This window comes from Mustelus asterias, unplaced genomic scaffold, assembly GCF_964213995.1.
Source record: "Mustelus asterias unplaced genomic scaffold, sMusAst1.hap1.1 HAP1_SCAFFOLD_4398, whole genome shotgun sequence".
Taxonomy (NCBI): Eukaryota; Metazoa; Chordata; class Chondrichthyes; order Carcharhiniformes; family Triakidae; genus Mustelus; species Mustelus asterias.
The window spans coordinates 1-18875 of NW_027594343.1; the positions used below are offsets into that span (position 1 = coordinate 1).

The 18875-nt window shown below is 54.3% G+C and overlaps 1 protein-coding gene across 1 annotated transcript; it reads right to left on the reverse strand.

Annotated features, from left to right (window-relative positions):
* Positions 1–3: 3 nt before the first annotated feature.
* On the reverse strand, positions 4–12107 carry paqr4a (progestin and adipoQ receptor family member IVa; the record flags this gene model as incomplete). Its single annotated transcript, XM_078208765.1, has 3 exons — positions 4–348; positions 1876–2094; positions 12030–12107. Coding segments are annotated over 3 exons (642 nt in total), but the record flags the coding sequence as incomplete, so codon positions are not given.
* Positions 12108–18875: the final 6768 nt, after the last annotated feature.

An 18875-nucleotide genomic window follows, 5' to 3' on the forward strand; every position in this document is an offset into this window, starting at 1 on the left:
GGACGTGCATGATCTGGTGGCTATTGCAGCAATAGTCAAACGTTCCCGGCATCCAGCGCTCAGGAATCCTCATGATGTTGATGAACCCTCCGAGGATCGCCAGAGCGTCCATCACCAGGTAGTTGTAGAGCGAGCTGGGGCTGCCGGCCCCCACCTTGATCCAGCGAAGGTAAAAGAAGAGGAATCGGTAGCAGGCCTGCCAGACAAAGGAGCGCAGCCGCGTGATGTTGCTCTGGGCACTGACAGCACAGTAGATGACGTAAGAGGACAGGAAGATGTAGATGAGGAGAGCCACGCTGCGCACTGAGGGGTAGCACAGCAGGGTGCAGTAGATAATGGGCAGGGCTCCTGTGGAGAGGACACACACACACTCACTCAGACTCACTCGGTGCAGCTAAACCAGACGGCCTGTCCATCAAAACAAGACCACCCGCCGACCGCAACTCGCTCCCCCTGCCTCCCAGAGTCCCCCCACTCCCCCTGCCTCCCAGAGTCCCCCCACTCCCCCTGCCTCCCAGAGTCCCCCCACTCCCCCTGCCTCCCACAGTCCCCCCACTCCCCCTGCCTCCCACTGCCTCCCAGAGTCCCCCCACTCCCCCTGCCTCCCACTGCCTCCCAGAGTCCCCCCACTCCCCCTGCCTCCCACTGCCTCCCAGAGTCCCCCCACTCCCCCTAACTCTGCCCACTCGCCCACCTCTGGCCCCCCCCCCCCTAACTCTGCCCACTCGCCCACCTGTGCCCCCCCTCCCTCACTCCCCCGCATTCACCTTCCTCTCCCTGACTCCCCCTCACACGCCCCTCCCTCTGCCTCCTCTCTTCTCAACTCCCCCCGCCTCACTCCCTCCCTTCCACTCCCTCTCCCTTCCACCCCCTCCCTCCGATTCCCTCCCTCTCCCCCCCACTCCCCTACTTCCCTGCCCCCCACTCCAGTCCCCCTTCACCACCTCCCCTCGCCCCCTCTCCCCTCCCCTCCGCCTCCTCCCTCCCCTTCCTCCCCTCTCGCTCCCTCTCCCTCCCCCTCCTCCCCTCTCTCCCTCCCCTCGCTCCCTCTCCCCTCCCTCTCTCTCCCTCCCCTCTCCCCATCTCCCTCCCCTCTCTCCCTCCCCCCTCCTCCTCACTCTCCCTTCCCCCTCTCTCCCTCCCCCTCTCTCCCTCCCCTCCCTACCTCCCCCTCTCCCCTGCCCCTCTCTCCCTCCCCCGTCCTTCCCTCCCCCTCTCCCCTCCCCCTCTCTCCCTCCCCCCCTCCCCCGCCCCCTCTCTCCCTCCCCCTCCCCTCTCTCCCTCCCCCTCCCCTCTCTCCCTCCCCCTCTCTCCCTCCCCCCTCCCCTCTCTCCCCCCTCTCTCCCTCCCCCCTCCTACCCTCCCCCTCTCCCTCCCACTCCCCTCTGCCCCTCCTCTCCACGACTCCCCCTCCCCTCCCCTCTCTCCCTCCCCTCTCTCCATCTCCCTCCCCCTCTCCCTCCCCCTCTCTCCCTCCCATTCCTATCTGCCCTCTCTGCCCCTCCTCTCCACGACTCCCCCTCCCCTCCCCTCTCTCCCCCCCTCTCCCTCCCCCTCCTCCCCTCTCTACCTCTCCCCTCCCCCTCCTCTCCCTTCCCCCTCTCTCCCTCTCCTCTCTCCCTCCCCCCTCCTCCCCTCTCTCCTTCCCCTCCCTCCCTCCCCCTCTCCCCCCCTCTCTCCCCCCACCTCCCCTCTCTCCCTCCCCTCTCCCCTTCCCCTCTCTCCCTCCCCCTCTCCCCTCCCCCTCTCTCCCGCCCCCTCTCTCCCTCCCCCCTCCTCCCCTCTCTCCCTCCCCTCTCCCCTCTCTGCCCCTCCCCACATCCCCACCCACCCCCCCTTGTGCCCACGCTGCCCGGCTCCCCGCCTGCCCCTTACCCAGAGTGTTGACCATGCAGACTCCACACATGTCCAGCGTGAGCAAGGTGTGGTAGATCGGTGCCCCTCCTTCATGGTTCATAAAGAGGTGGTACAGCACGCTGCCCAGCTGGGGGGTCACACAGGCCAGGTAGTGGGCTATCGCCAGCCAGGGCACAGTGATCTGTGACCAGGGGATGGCCAGAGGCAGCAGGAAGAGAAAGAACAGCAGCGGGATTCCTGCAGAGAGAGAGAGAGAGAGAGAGCGTTATCCAAGGGCCAGTACAGTCAAGGTTCGATGGAGCGAATGGACACCCCCCCACTCCCCACTATCACCCCTTAACACACATTCACCCAATTAAATACTCCCAGTGTGGGTCTAACCGAGGGATACGGAGACCGGAACTGTGCACGGTGCTCCCAGTGTGGGTCTAACTCAGGGATACGGAGACTGGAACTGTGCACGGTGCTCCCAGTGTGGGTCTAACCGAGGGATAGGGAGACGGGAACTGTGCACGGTGCTCCCAGTGTGGGTCTAACCGAGGGATACGGAGACCGGAACTGTGCACGGTGCTCCCAGTGTGGGTCTAACCGAGGGATACGGAGACCGGAACTGTGCACGGTGCTCCCAGTGTGGGTCTAACCGAGGGATACGGAGACCGGAACTGTGCACGGTGCTCCCAGTGTGGGTCTAACCGAGGGATAGGGAGACCGGAACTGTGCACGGTGCTCCCAGTGTGGGTCTAACCGAGGGATACGGAGACCGGAACTGTGCACGGTGCTCCCAGTGTGGGTCTAACCGAGGGATAGGGAGACCGGAACTGTGCACGGTGCTCCCAGTGTGGGTCTAACTGAGGGATGTGGAGACCGGAACTGTGCACGGTGCTCCCAGTGTGGGTCTAACCGAGGGACACGGAGACCGGAACTGTGCACGGTGCTCCCAGTGTGGGTCTAACTGAGGGATACGGAGACCGGAACTGTGCACGGTGCTCCCAGTGTGGGTCTAACCGAGGGATGGGGAGACCGGAACTGTGCACGGTGCTCCCAGTGTGGGTCTAACCGAGGGACACGGAGACCGGAACTGTGCACGGTGCTCCCAGTGTGGGTCTAACCGAGGGACACGGAGACCGGAACTGTGCACGGTGCTCCCAGTGTGGGTCTAACCGAGGGATAGAGACTGGAACTGTGCACGGTGCTCCCAGTGTGGGTCGAACCGAGGGATACGGAGACCGGAACTGTGCACGGTGCTCCCAGTGTGGTCTAACCGAGGGATACGGAGACTGGAACTGTGCACGGTGCTCCCAGTGTGGTCTAACCGAGGGATACGGCGACGGGAACTGTGCACGGTGCTCCCAGTGTGGGTCTAACCGAGGGATAATGGAGACGGGAACTGTGCATGGTGCTCCCAGTGTGGGTCTAACCGAGGGATACGGAGACAGGAACTGTGCACGGTGCTCCCAGTGTGGGTCTAACCGAGGGATAGGGAGACCGGAACTGTGCACGGTGCTCCCAGTGTGGGTCTAACCGAGGGATACGGAGACGGGAACTGTGCACGGTGCTCCCAGTGTGGGTCTAACCGAGGGATACGGAGACCGGAACTGTGCACGGTGCTCCCAGTGTGGGTCTAACCGAGGGATACGGAGACCGGAACTGTGCACGGTGCTCCCAGTGTGGGTCTAACCGAGGGACCCTTGGCAATTTTCTGGTCCATTTGAATGGGCAGAAGGCTTAACGCTGGCCTCTCTCTTGTGTGACACATACAGGTCACAGCCCTTGGAAATTGTCTAAGGCTCTAAAGCAAGTTAATCCTATCAGTCCTGATGTGGCCTGTCCGTAAGCCCAGACAAGGTGATGTCTTAACAACGGATGACAGAGATTAGCGCAGCCAATAGGAGTGAAGATTAGTCTCGCTATCACCGTTCGGAGGGGTTATCATTGACCAGAAACTGAACTGGGACCCAGCCTGTGAGAGAGAATCTCCCCACCTTGACATTCAATGGCATTTGATCATCACTTTTTGATTTGATTTATTGTCACATACAGTGAAAAGTATTGTTTCTTGCGCGCTATACAAAGCATACCGTTCATAGAGAAGGAAAGGAGAGGGTGCAGAATGTAGCGTTACAGTCACAGCTGGGGGTGTAGAGAAAGATCAACTTAATGCGAGGTAGGTCCATTCAAAAGCAGCAGGGAAGAAGCTGTTCTTGAGTCGGTCGGTACGTGACCTCAGACTTTTGTATTTTTTTCCCCCGACGGAAGAAGGTGGAAGAGAGAATGTCCGGGGTCTGTCGGGGGGTCCTTGATTATGCCGGCTGCTTTTCCCCGAGGCAGCGGGAAGTGTAGACGGAGTCAATGGATGGGAGGCTGGTGATGGGACTGGGCTACATTCACGACCCTTTGTAGTTCCTTGCGGTCTTGGGGCAGAGCAGGAGCCCCAGACCGAGCTGTGATACACCCGGAAAGGATGCTTTCTATGGGGCATCTGTAAAAGTTGGTGAGAGTCGTAGCTGACATGCCGAATTTCCTTCTGAGAAAGTAGGTGGGGGCTTTCTTAACGATAGTGTCGGCGTGGGGGGGACCAGGACAGGTTGTTGGTGATCTGGACACCTAAAAATGTCAAGCTCTCGACCCTTTCTACTTCGTCCCCGTTGATGTAGACAGGGGAATGTTCTCCTTTACGCTTCCTGTAGTCGATGACAATCTCCTTCGTTTTGTTGACATTGAGGGAGAGATTATTGTTGCCGCGCCAGTTCACCAGATTCTCTATCTCACTCCTGTACTCTGTCTTGTCATTGTTTGAGATCCGACCCACTACGGTGGTGCCGTCAGCAAACTTGAAAATGGAGTTGGAGGGGAATTTGGCCGCACAGTCAGAGGTGTATAAGGAGTATAGTAGGGGGCTGAGAACACAGCCTTGTGGGGCACCGGTGTTGAGGATGATCGTGGAGGAGGTGTTGTTGCCGATCCTTACTGATTGTGGTCTGAATCCGCCTCACCCCCGTCCCCACACACTATCAACATCCTGGGGGTTCCCATTGAGCAGGAACTGAACTGGGACCCGGCCGTATCAATCCTGTGGCTCCCAGAGCAGGTCAGAGGCTGGGAATCCTGCGGAGAGTCACTCACCTCCTGACTGCCCCCCGACTCAAATCCTGTCCCACCGTCGACAAGGACACAAGTGTGATGGGGACACTCTCCACTCGCCTGGATGAGTGACGGCTCCCGACGACACTGGAGAAGCTCCACACCATCCAGGACAAAGCAGCCCCCTCACCCCGCTCGATCGACACGCTAACCCCCCACCTTCAACACTCACTCCCTCCACCACCGACGCACAGCGACAGCCCGTGTGAACCGTCTACAAGATGCCCCGCAGCGACTCACCAAGGCTCCTTCCTCAGCACCTTCCAAACCCGCCACCTCCACCCACCTAGAAGGACAAGGCAGGGAGGCGGGGGGGGGGGGGGGGGGGGGGGGCAGATGCATGGGGAACACCAGCCGCCTGCAAGTTCCCCCACCAAGCCCCCCTCCCCACACACATACACTATCCTGACTTGGAAATATATCGGTTGTTCCTTCACTGTGGCTGGAGTCGGAATCCTGGAACTCCCTCTCCAGGAGCGCTGTGGACGTACCTACACCACACACACGCAGACGGGACGGTAGCAGGTTCAAGATGGTGGCTCCCCCACCCCCTTGGGGCTGAAGGGTGGATCAGTAAATTTGCTGATGACACCAAGATTAGTGGATGAGGTGGAGGGCTGTTGTAGGCTGCAAAGAGACAGAGATAGGATGCAAAGCTGGGCTGAAAAATGGCAAATGGGGTTTAACCCTGATAAATGTGAGGTGATTCATTTTGGTAGGACTAATTTAAATGTGGATTACAGGGTCAAAGGTAGGGTTCTGAAGACTGTGGAGGAACAGAGCGATCTTGGGGTCCATATCCACAGATCTCTGAAGGTTGCCACTCAAGTGGATAGAGCTGTGAAGAAGGCCTATAGTGTGTTAGCTTTTATTAACAGGGGGTTGGAGTTTAAGAGCCGTGGGGTTATGCTGCAACTGTACAGGACCTTGGTGAGACCACATTTGGAATATTGTGTGCAGTTCTGGTCACCTCACTATAAGAAGGATGTGGAAGCGCTGGAAAGAGTGCAGAGGAGATTTACCAGGATGCTGCCTGGTTTGGAGGGTAGGTCTTATGAGGAAAGGTTGAGGGAGCTAGGGCTGTTCTCTCTGGAGCGGAGGAGGCTGAGGGGAGACTTCATAGAGGTGTATAAAATGATGAAGGGGATAGATAGAGTGAACGTTCAAAGACTATTTCCTCGGGTGGATGGAGCTATTACAAGGGGGCATAACTATAGGGTTCGTGGTGGGAGATACAGGACGGATATCAGAGGTAGGTTCTTTACGCAGAGAGTGGTTGGGGTGTGGAATGGACTGCCTGCAGTGATAGTGGAGTCAGACACTTTAGGAACATTTAAGCGGTTATTGGATAGGCACATGGAGCACACCAGGATGATAGGGAGTGGGATAGCTTGATCTTGGTTTCAGATAAAGCTCGGCACAACATCGTGGGCCGAAGGGCCTGTTCTGTGCTGTACTGTTCTATGTTCTATGTTCCCGAGGGCGGGGCAATGAGGGATGGGGAATAAATGCTGGATCTGCCCAGAGACCCTCCCCTGGCTGAGCAAATTAAACAAGACGCACGCACGGTGGCACAGCGGGTTAGCACTGCTACCTCACAGTGTCAGGGACCCGGGTTCGATTCCCGGCTTGGGTCACTGTGTGTGCACATTCTCCCCGTGTCTGTTGGTTTCCGGTGCTCTGGGTTTCCTCCCACAGTCCAAAGATGTGTAGGTTGGGTGGATTGGCCATGCTAAATTGTCCCTTAGTGTCCAAAGATGTGGAGGTTGGGTGGATTGGCCATGCTAAATTGTCCCTTAGTGTCCAAAGATGTGTGGGTTAGGTGCATTGGCCATGCTAAATTGCCTCTCAGTGTCCAAAGATGTGCAGGTTAGGTGGATTGGCCATGCTAAATTGCCTCTCAGTGTCCAAAGATGTGTGGGTTAGGTGGATTGGCCATGCTAAATTGCCCCTTAGTGTCCAAAGATGTGTAGGTTAGGTGGATTGGCCATGCTAAATTGCCTCTCAGTGTCCAAAGATGTGTAGGTTAGGTGGATTGGCCGTGCTAAATTGCCTCTAAGTGTCCAAAGATGTGCAGGTTAGGTGCATTGGCCATGCTAAATTGCCCCTTAGTGTCCAAAGATGTGTAGGTTAGGTGGATTGGCCATGCTAAATTGCCTCTCAGTGTCCAAAGATGTGTAGGTTAGGTGGATTGGCCGTGCTAAATTGCCTCTAAGTGTCCAAAGATGTGTGGGTTAGGTGCATTGGCCATGCTAAATTGTCCCTTAGTGTCCAAAGATGTGCAGGTTAGGTGGATTGGCCGTGCTAAATTGTCCCCTTAGTGTCCAAAGATGTGCAGGTTCGGGGGATGGGCCATGGTGAATTGCCCCTTAGTGTCCAAAGATGTGCAGGTTAGGGGGATTGGCCATGCTAAATTGTCCCCTTAGTATCCAAAGATGTGCAGGTTAGGGGGATTGGCCATGCTAAATTGTCCCCTTAGTGTCCAAAGATGTGCAGGTTGGGTGGATTGGCCGTGCTAATTTGCCCTCTTAGTGTCCCCATGTCTGCATGGGTTTCCTCCGGGTGCTCCGGTTTCCTCCCACAGTCCGAAAGACTTGCTGGTTAGCTGGATTGGCTCTGCTAAATTCTCCCTCAGTGTTACCCGAACAGGAGTGTGGTGACGGCGGGAATCACACAGTAACTTCATTGTGGTGTGAATGTAAGCCTAACTTGTGACACTAATTAATAAGCTTCAACCACGGGACAGGGAGCCTCTGCAATGGGATCGCAGCGGGATGGATTCCCGGCTGGAAAAACGGGCCGGTGTTGACGGGAAGTGATTCAGCAACCGGGATGGGGTGTTGGCTGCTTTCTTGGGATCTCTGCTTTCCGGTTGCCTTCCCGCTCTCAGGCCAGCTGCTACTCCTGGGGAGGGATGATATTTGTGTCCCAGAGTAGGGGTTGGAGATTTGAGAGCAGTCGCTCTGGGATCAGCCGGCATCCGCCAGGGTTGCTGCTTTGACCCACGAGCTCCAGCTCCCATCGCTGTTTCTACAGGCTGAGAAAGAGGCCAGGGCTTGCGAGAGGCCTGTTGTCCCGACTGCGACTCATGTGGGAGGTGATGTTCTGGTTGGAGACTGGTGTGTCTCGGAAGGCGTAACGCAGGAAGGTGTACCCAGGAAAATGTACTTCCTAACCCACAGACCACAATCAGGGAGGATAGACTACAACACCTCCTCCACGATCATCCTCAACACCCGTGCCCCACAAAGCTGTGTTCTCAGCCCCTCCTTATCCACCTCTGACTGTGCGGCCAAATTCCCCTCCAATTCGAGTTTCAAGTTTGCTGACCACACCACCGTAGTGGGTCGGATCTCAAACAATGACGAGACAGAGAACAGGAATGAGATAGGAAATCTGGTGAACTGGTGCGGCAACAATAATCTCTCCCTCAATGTCAACAAAACGAAGGAGATCGTCATCGACTTCAGGAAGTGTAAAGGAGAACATGCCCCTGTCTACATCAACGGGGACGAAGTAGAAATGGTCGAGAGAGCTTCAGGTTTTTAGGTGTCCAGATCACCAACAACCTGTCCTGGTCCCCCCCACGCCGACACTATAGTTAAGAAAGCCCCACCAACGCCTCTACTTTCTCAGAAGATTAAGGAAATTTGGCATGTCCACTACGACTCTCACCAACTTTTACAGATGCCCCATAGAAAGCATCCTTTCCGGGTTGTATCACAGCTCGGTCTGGGGCTCCTGCTCTGCCCAAGACCGCAATGAACCACAAAGGGTCGTGAATGTAGCCCAGTCCCATCACGCAAACCCCAGCCTCCAATCCATTGACTCAGTCTACACTTCCCGCTGCCTCGGGGGAAAAGCAGCCGGCATAATCAAGGACCCCCCCCCCCCCACGCACCCCCGGACATTCTCTCTTCCACCTTCTTCCGTCGGGAAAAAGATACAAAAGTCTGAGGTACCGACCGACTCAAGAACAGCTTCTTCCTCGCTGCCGTCAGACTTTCGAAATCACCCACCTCGCATTAAGTTGATCTTTCTCTACACCCTAGCTGTGTAGAGAAACACTACATTCTGCGCTCTCTCCTTTCCTTCTCTATGAACGGTATGCTTTGTATAGCGCGCAAGAAACAATACTTTTCACTGTATGTGACAATAAATCAAATCAAAAAGTGATGATCAAATGCCATTGAATGTCAAGGTGGGGAGATTCTCTCTCACAGGCTGGGTCCCAGTTCAGTTTCTGGTCAATGACAACCCCTCCGAACGGTGATAGCGAGACTAATCTTCACTCCTATTGGCTGCGCTAATCTCTGTCATCCGTTGTTAAGACATCACCTTGTCTGGGCTTACGGACAGGCCACATCAGGACTGATAGGATTAACTTGATTGTGACACTACATTCTGCACCCTCTCCTTTCCTTCTCTATGAACGGTATGCTTTCTCTGTATAGCGCGCAAGAAGCAATACTTTTCACTGTGTCCCGATACACATGGCAATAATAAATCCAATCCTTTTCCTTCTCCCCTCTGTACTCTATGAACGGCATGCTTTGTCTGTATAGCGCGCAAGAAACAATACTTTTCACTGTATCCCGATACACGTGACAATAATAAATCAAATTAAATATTAAGCTGATCTTTCTCGCCACCCTGGCTATGACTGTGACACTACATTCTGCACTTTCTTCTCCCCTCTGTACTCTATGAACAGTATGCTTTGTTTTGTACAGTGTGCAAGGAACAATACTTTTCACTGGATGCTTCTCACATGTGACAACAATAAATCAACTCAGGTTGATCCAGGCCCCAGAAGGCGTAGCCCAGGAAGGTGGAACCCCAGGAGGCTGGCCCCGAGGGGAACCTTGGAAGTATTCGTCTGAACGGTTTCTAACCCCGAGAGATGAAACCTTGAGGCGAAATCCCGGGAAGGCAAAGCCCAAAAAGGTGACGGATAATTTATAATTGACTCTGTCTTTTATCATCACAGAATCCCTGCAGTGACATGGAGGTGGCCATTCAGCCCATCGAGTCTGCACCGACCACAATCCCACCCAAGTCCGATCCCCACAACCCCGTGCATTTACCCTAGCTAGCCCCCCCCTGACACTCAGGGGCAATTCAGCACGGCCAATCCGCCCAACCGGCACGGTCTTTCGGACTGTGGGAGGAAACCGTGTGCACCCGGAGGAAACCCACGCAGACACGGGGAGAATGTGCGGACTCCGCACGGACAGTGACCCGAGACCGGGAATCGAACCCGGGTCCCTGGCGCTGTGAGGCAGCAGTGCTAACCCGCTGTGCCCTATTGTAATAGTTCATGTATCATTAGCTGTTGGGATTGTGTCTACATTAGGTTGTTGTTTCATTATTTAATCATCGTGACAGGGTAATCCCTGGACAGGGTAACCCCCGGACAGGGTAACCCCCGGACAGGGTAATCCCTGAACAAAGTAACCCCCGGACAGGGTAACCCCCGGACAGGGTAATCCCTGAACAAAGTAACCCCCGGACAGGGTAACCCCCGGACAGGGTAATCCCTGGACAGGGTAACCCCCGGACAGGGTAATCCCTGGACAGGGTAACCCCCGGACAGGGTAACCCCCGGACAGGGTAATCCCTGGACAGGGTAACCCCCGGACAGGGTAACCCCCGGACAGGGTAATCCCTGAACAAAGTAACCCCCGGACAGGGTAACCCCCGGACAGGGTAACCCCCGGACAGGGTAATCCCCGGACAGGGTAACCCCCGGACAGGGTAACCCCCGGACAGGGTAATCCCTGGACAGGGTAACCCCCGGACAGGGTAATCCCTGGACAGGGTAACCCCCGGACAGGGTAACCCCCGGACAGGGTAATCCCTGAACAAAGTAACCCCCGGACAGGGTAACCCCCGGACAGGGTAATCCCCGGACAGGGTAACCCCCGGACAGGGTAATCCCTGGACAGAGTAACCCCGGACAGAGTAACCGTACCAATGTCTTAGTCTCAGAAGACTAAGGAAATTTGTCATGTCAGCTACGACTCTCACCAACTTTTACAGATGCCCCATAGAAAGCATCCTTTCTGGGTTGTATCACAGCTCGGTCTGGGGCTCCTGCTCTGCCCAAGACCGCAAGGAACTACAAAAGGGGTCGTGAATGTAGCCCAGTCCCATCACCAGCCTCCCATCCATCGACTCCGTCTACACTTCCCGCTGCCTCGGGGGGAAAAGCAGCCGGCATAATCAAGGACACCCCCCCACTCACCCCGGACATTCTCTCTTCCACCTTCTTCCGTCGGAAAAAGATAGAAAAGTCTGAGGGTCACGGACCGACCGACTCAAGAACAGCTTCTTCCCTGCTGCTTTTGAATGGACCTACCTCGCGTTAAGTTGATCTTTCTCTACACCCCGAGCTGTGACTGTGACACTACATTCTGCACCCTCTCCTTTCCTTCTCTATGAACGGTATGCTTTGTCTGTACAGCGCGCAAGAAACAACACTTTTCAGTGTCCCAGTACACGTGACAATAATAAATCAAATCCTTTTCCTTCTCCCCTCTGTACTCTATGAACGGTATGCCTGTACAGTGCGCAAGAAACGATACTTTTCGCTGTATCCCAATACACGTGACAATAATTCAAATCAAATCAAATCAACTCAAATCAAATTCATTGTAACAGATGCGTCTTATTGTATTATGAAGGGGTATATCGCTTGTTGTATCGCCTTTGTATTAATTTGCTGATTTATTAATTCACAGGGTAACCCTCGGAAGGTGCATCCTCAGGAAGTGTAGTCCCAAGAGCGGAACCCTGGGATGTGATACCCTCGGGAAAGGGAAACCCCGCGGGGGGGGGGGGGGGGGTGCAAAGCCCTGGAAAGTTTTGGATAACTTACAATGAATCCCATTCGTGTACCAAGATGTTAGAATCATAGAAACCCTACAGTGCAGAAGGAGGGCCTCCTTTGGGCAGAGAATGGGTGTGGGGAGTGGGTATAGAATCTTCTACGTTTCTGTTTAAACGGTTACAAGTTACATCCCACTTACCAATTGCAAAGCAGAGTACAATCTCACAATGATAAATTATAGAAATAACAGCCGATATATCAACAATAAACATGCCATCTTCAATACAACAACACAAACTAACACAGCACGATAACAAACGGTGAGTGTGCATTGCCACTACCGGCCTTCCAAAGTTGCAAACAACTCTCTCCGGCTGTAAACACGCAAGTTATAATATAAACAGTCCCGGCAGCTAAGAGCCCGTCCTTTAACCAGTAATAAACAAATCCCTTTCAATAAGAACAGCAAAGAACAAAGAAAATTACAGCACAGGATCAGGCCCTTCGGCCCTCCTGCACCGACCGTGCTGCCCCCGACTGAACTAAAACCCCCTACCCTTCCGGGGACCGTATCCCTCTATTCCCATCCCTATTCATGGATTTGTCAAGACGCCCCTTAAAAGTCACCACCGTATCCGCTTCCACTCCCTCCCCCCGAGTTCCAGGCCCCCAACCACCCTCTGTGTAAAAAAAAAACTTGCCTCGTACACTTGCCCCACGCACCTTAAACCTACGGCCCCCCCGCCCCCCCCCCCCCCCGGCGGGGCAACACGGTAACGCAGCGGGTCTCAGCACCGGTGCTTCACAGCGCCGGGGAACCCGGGTTCGATTCCCGGTCTCGGGGTCACTGTCTGTGCGGAGTCTGCACGTTCTCCCCGTGTCTGCGTGGGTTTCCTCCGGGTGCTCCGGTTTCCTCCCGCACTCCGAAAAGGCGTGCTGGTTAGGGTGCGTTGGCCCGAACAGGCGCCGGCGTGTGGCGACTGGGGGACTTTCACAGTAACTTCATTGCGGTGTTAATGTAAGCCCCACTTGTGACGAATAAATAAACTTTACTTTTGACTCTTCCACCCTGGGGGGAAAAAGCTTCTGACTCTCCACTCTGCCCCTCATAATCTTGTCGACTTCTATCAGGTCGCCCCCCCCCCCCCCCCCTGCCTCCCACCGCCCCCCACCAGCCCTCCCCCCTCCCCCACCCCCCCACCGCCCCCCGAACCTCCGTCGTTCCAGTGAGAACAAAGCAAGTTTCTTCAACCTCTCCTCTTAGCAAATGCCCTCCAGACCAGAATAGAATATAGAAAAACTACAGCACAAACAGGCCCCCTCGGCCCACAAGTTGCGCTGGTCATGTCCCTACCTACCTGGGCTTATATATAGGCTTACCTATAACCCTCAATCCTATTAAGTCCCATGTACTCATCCAGGAGTCTCTTAAAAGACCCTATTGAGTTCGCCTCCACCACCACTGACGGCAGCCGATTCCACTCGCCCACCACCCTCTGAGTGAAAAACTTCCCCCTGACATCTCCTCTGTACCTACCCCCCAGCACCTTAAACCTGTGTCCTCTCGTAGCAGCCATTTCAGCCCTGGGGAAAAGCCTCCGAGAATCCACCCGATCTGTACCTCTCAACCTCTCCGGTTTCCTCCCACAGTCCAAAGATGTGCTGGGCGGCACGGTAGCACAGTGGGTTAGCACTGCTGCTTCACAGCTCCAGGGACCCGGGTTCGATTCCCGGCTCGGTGTCGCTGTCTGTGCGGAGTCTGCACATTCTCCCCATGTCTGCGTGGGTTTCCTCCGGGTGCTCCGGTTTCCTCCCACAATTCAAAAGATGTGCGGGTTAGGTTGATTGGCCGTGCTAAAATTGCCCCTTAGTGTCCTGAGATGTGTAGATTAGAGGGATTAGTGGGTAAATCTAGACAGCTATATGAACGGAGTGGGAATGGAGGGATACAAAAGAGTGGTCTAGTTTGGACCAGGGAGCGGCGCGGGCTAATTGTTCCTGGTTTCTCGTTTCAAGGCTTCATTCTATGATCATCTTGCTGGTGCCAGTACAGAGCGAGACTGCGGATAGTTGGGAACCTGTCTCGGGGGCAGGGAATTCAGATGGTGTTCGTGGAAGTGGAAATGAATAGGGTTGGGAAGCATTTTCCGATCAGGGCCAGTGTGATCTCCTGGACTCGTTTCGATCGCCTCAGGGGGTCGGAGAGGAATTTCCCAGATTTTTTTTTTCCCCATATTGGCCCTGGGGTTTTCACTCTGGGTTTTCGCCTCTCCCTGGAGATCACATGGTCTGGAATGGGGGGGGGTGGGGGTGAGTTAATAGGTTGTGATGAACAAAGCATCGTAGCTGTGAGGGACAGCTCGGTGGATAGGATATTAGGATGTAGATAGGCTGGAAAATTGGGCGGGGATCCTGGATTCAGGATTCAATCCTGGACCGGGGAGCGGCGCGGGCTTGGAGGGCCTGTTCCTGTGCTGTATTGTTCTTTGTTGTTCTAAATGTGTAGGGATATGGGGGTAGGGCCTGGGTGGGATTGTGGTCGGTGCAGACTCGGTGGGCCGAATGGCCTCCTTCTGCGCTGTAGGGTTTCTATGAGAGTGGGGATGAAAGAGAGAGAGAGTGAGTGAGAGAGAGGGTGCGGGGGGGGAGAGAGGGTGAGAGAGAGAAAGAGGGCGAGGGAGAGAGAGAGAGCAAGAGAGAGAGAGAGAGCAAGAGAGAGAGAGCGAGAGAGAGAGAGCGAGTGAGAGAGAGAGAGGGTGCAGGGGGGGAAAGAGGGTGAGAGAGAGAGAAAGAGGGCGAGGGAGAGAGAGAGAGCAAGAGAGAGAGAGAGAGAGCAAGAGAGAGAGAGCGAGAGAGAGCGAGAGAGAGAGAGAGGGTGCAGGGGGGGAAAGAGGGTGAGAGAGAGAGAAAGAGGGCGAGGGAGAGAGAGAGAGAGAGAGGGTGAGAGAGAGAGAGTGCGCAGGCGAGAGAGATTTTTGGGGTGGGACAGGGAGAGGGCACGTCCACTTTTCTTTTGGCTCACGTCCAATCCTTGGACGTGCTCCCCCGTGATGCCTTCATCCTGTGGCTTGTTGTCTTCTTGCTCCCTGGGCCTTTTTCTCCTTCTATATTATATATTATTATCCGTGTTAGGTTGTTCTTGCGCGGGGGCGGTGTGTCGGGGGTGGGGGTGGGTACCACAGTGTGACAGGAGAGAAGGGATGGAGGGGAAATGTAGAAATAATGTCGGGGGGAGTTATACAATAAATGGCAGAGCCATCAGGAATATAGAAACACAGAGGGACCTGGGTGTGCAAGTCCACAAATCCTTGAGGGTGGCAACACAGGTGGAGAAGGTGGTGAAGAAGGCATATGGTATGCTTGCCTTTATAGGACGGGGTATAGAGTATAAAAGCTGGAGTCTGATGATGCAGCTGTATAGAACGCTGGTTAGGCCACATTTGGAGTACTGCGTCCAGTTCTGGTCGCCGCACTACCAGAAGGACGTGGAGGCTTCAGAGAGAGTGCAGAGAAGGTTTACCAGGATGTTGCCTGGTATGGAGGGTCTTAGCTATGAGGAGAGATTGGGTAGACTGGGCTTGTTCTCCCTGGAAAGACGGAGAATGAGGGGAGATCTAATAGAGGTGTACAAGATTATGAAGGGGATAGATAGGGTGAACGGTGGGAAGCTTTTTCCCAGGTGACGATCACGAGGGGTCACGGGCTCAAGGTGAGAGGGGCGAGGTATAACTCAGATATCAGAGGGATGTTTTTTACACCGAGGGTGGTGGGGGCCTGGAATGCGCTGCCAAGTAGGGTGGTGGAGGCAGACACGCCGGCATCGTTTAAGACTTACCTGGATAGTCACATGAGCAGCCTGGGAATGGAGGGATACAAACGAATGGTCTAGTTGGACCAAGGAGCGGCACAGGCTTGGAGGGCCGAAGGGCCTGTTTCCTGTGCTGTACTGTTCTTTGTTTGTTCTTTGGGTTGGGGGGAAAGAGGCACCTGGAGCTTCTGTCGTGTTTTAGGTGGTTGGGGGGGCGGTCGGGAGGTTGGTTGTTGAGGTGGTGTGTGTGTTAGGAGTAGGGGGTTGTTAGGTTGGGTGTTTCCGTGTTTCCAGGGGCTGGGGTGGATTGTCCAAGTGTGTTGGAGAGTTGCTTTTTTGGGGGGGTTTCTTAGCTGGTGAGGCTTTGGGTCAGATTCTGTTTTTTCGGAGAGGGGTTTTTGCGGGGGGTTTTGCAGTGGGTGGGCTACTGAGGGGGTAGGAGGTGGGCTACTGGGGGTGGTGGGGGGGCAAGAGATCAGGCGGTGGGATAACAGGTCCTGAGGGTTTCCTCTTCCTATATCTCCCACCATGAACCCTATAGTTATGCCCCCTAGTTACCGCTCCATTCGTCCGAGGAAATAGTCTTTGAACGTTCACTCTATCTATCCCCCTCATCATCTTATAAACCTCTATCAAGTCTCCTCTCAACCTCCTCCGCTCCAAAGAGAAAAGCCCAAGTTCCTTCAACCTTTCCTCATAAGACCTACCCTCCAAACCAGGCAGCATCCTGGTAAATCTCCTCTGCACTCTTTCCCGCGCTTCCACATCCTTCTTATAGTGAGGTGACCAGAACTTCACACAATATTCCAAACGTGGTCTCACCAAGGTCCTGTACAGTTGCAGCATAACCCCACGGCTCTTAAACTCAAACCCCCTGTTAATGAACGCCAACACACTATAGGCCTTCTTCACGGCTCTATCCACTTGAGTGGCAACCTTCAGAGATCTATGGGTATGAACCCCAAGACCTCTCTGTTCCTCCACATTCTTCAGAACCCTACCTTTGACCCTGTAATCCACATTTAAATTTGTCCTACCAAAATGAATCAGCTCACATTTATCAGGGTTAAACTCCATCTGCCATTTTTCAGCCCAGCTTTGCATCCTATCTATGTCTCTTTGCAGCCTACAACAGCCCTCCACCTCATCCACTACTCCACCAATCTTGGTGTCATCAGCAAATTTACTGATCCACCCTTCAGCCCCCTCCTCCAAGTCATTTATAAAAATGACAAATAGCAGAGGACCAAGCACTGATCCCTGTGGCACTCCGCTGGTAACCGGTTTCCAGTCCGAAAATTTTCCATCCACCACCACCCTCTGTCTTCGATCAGACAGCCAGTTACCTATCCAATCGGCCAAACTTCCCTCTATCCCACACATCCTTACTTTCTTCATGGTGCTGTACTGTTCTACGTTCTATGATAGGGATGCCGGTGGGTAGATTGGTGGTTGAAGGTTGGTTTGTCATCGTCCCCTGTCATGGCCCTTTCATCTCCCCGTGTGTGCCTGTTGGGGTGGGTGAGGTGAGGGGGCTCCCAGAGCTGGTGGGATGGGGTGACTTGTTATTCTTTATGGGTGTTTTATGTTGTGGTGGGCGAGGTGTCGTGGTGTGGATTCGGGTAGTACATGGCGGATTGATGTAGGGGCACAAGTTGGCAGAGCAAGTTGGTGTAGGGTCATTCCCGTTTATTTGGATGGTTTATAGAAAACTACAGCACAAAACAGGCACTTCGGCCCCACAAGTTGTGCCGAACATATCCCTACCTTTTAGGCCGACCTATAACCCTCCGTCCTATTAAGTCCCATGTACTCATCCAGGAGTCTCTTAAAAGACCCTATTGAGTTTGCTTCCACTGACGGCAGCCGATTCCACTTACCCACCACCCTCTGTGTGAAAAACTTCCCCCTGTACCTACCCCCCAGCACCTTAAACCTGTGTCCTCTCGTAGCAGCCATTTCCACCCTGGGGAAAAGCCTCTGAGAGTCCACCCGATCTATGCCTCTCAACATCTTATATACCTCTATTAGGTCTCCTCTCATCCTACGTCTCTCCAAGGAGAAAAGACCGAGCTCCCTCAGCCTATCCTCATAAGGCATGCCACTCAATCCAGGCAACATCCTTGTAAATCGCCTCTGCACCCTTTCAATCTTTTCCACATCCTTCCTGTCATGAGGCGACCAGAACTGAGCACAGTACTCCAAGTGGGGTCTGACGAGGGTCTTATATAGCTGCATCATTATCCCCGGACTCCTAAACTCAATCCCTCGATTGATAAAGGCCAGCACGCCATACGCCTTCTTAACCACCTCCTCCACCTGCGGGGCCGATTTTAGAGTCCTATGGACCCGGACCCCAAGGTCCTTCTGATCCTCTACAGAACTAAGAGTCTTTCCCTTTGTATTGTACTCCTTCATCCCATTTGACCTGCCAAAATGGACCACGACGCATTTATCTGGGTTGAAGTCCATCTGCCACTTCTCCGCCCAGTCTTGCATCCTATCAATGTCCCTCTGTAAGTTCTGACATCCCTCCAGACTATCCACAACCCCACCAACCTTCGTGTCGTCGGCAAACTTACCGACCCATCCCTCCGCTTCCTCATCCAGGTCATTTATGAAAATGACAAAACAGCAAGGGTCCCAGAACAGATCCCTGGGGCACTCCACTGGTGACCGACCTCCAATTAGAAAAAGACCCATCTATACCCACTCTCTGCCTCCTTTGGGTAAGCCAGTTCTGGATCCACAGGGCAGCAGCCCCTTGGATCCCATGCCCTCTGACTTTTATGGGTTTGGTAACAAGATAGGACTTTTGTTGGCAGTGCAAAAATTACTTCAAAGACAATTTATCTGTTGAGTTCTTTGTGTATTCGTTAATTAGTCTCCCCAGTAGCCTCACATGAATAACGTCAGTTACTGTGGAAGGGTACACCAAGGGGGAATTTAGCACGGCCAATTCACTTAACGAGCACATCTTTGGAGTGTGGGAGGAAACCGGAGCCCCCGGGGGAACCCACGCAGACACGGGGAGAATTGTGCAAACTCCACACAGGTAGAGATTCCAGCCAGAACCCCAGCCTGTCTCCCTGACCCTGTGAGGCAACAGTACTAACCACTGTGTCAGCGTGCGGCCCATACAGGAATGGCTTACTTGTCTGTGTTCTCACCATTGGAGAGAGAGAGAGAGAGGGTGAGGGAGAGAGAGAGGTGAGGGAGGGAGAGAGAGGTGGGTGA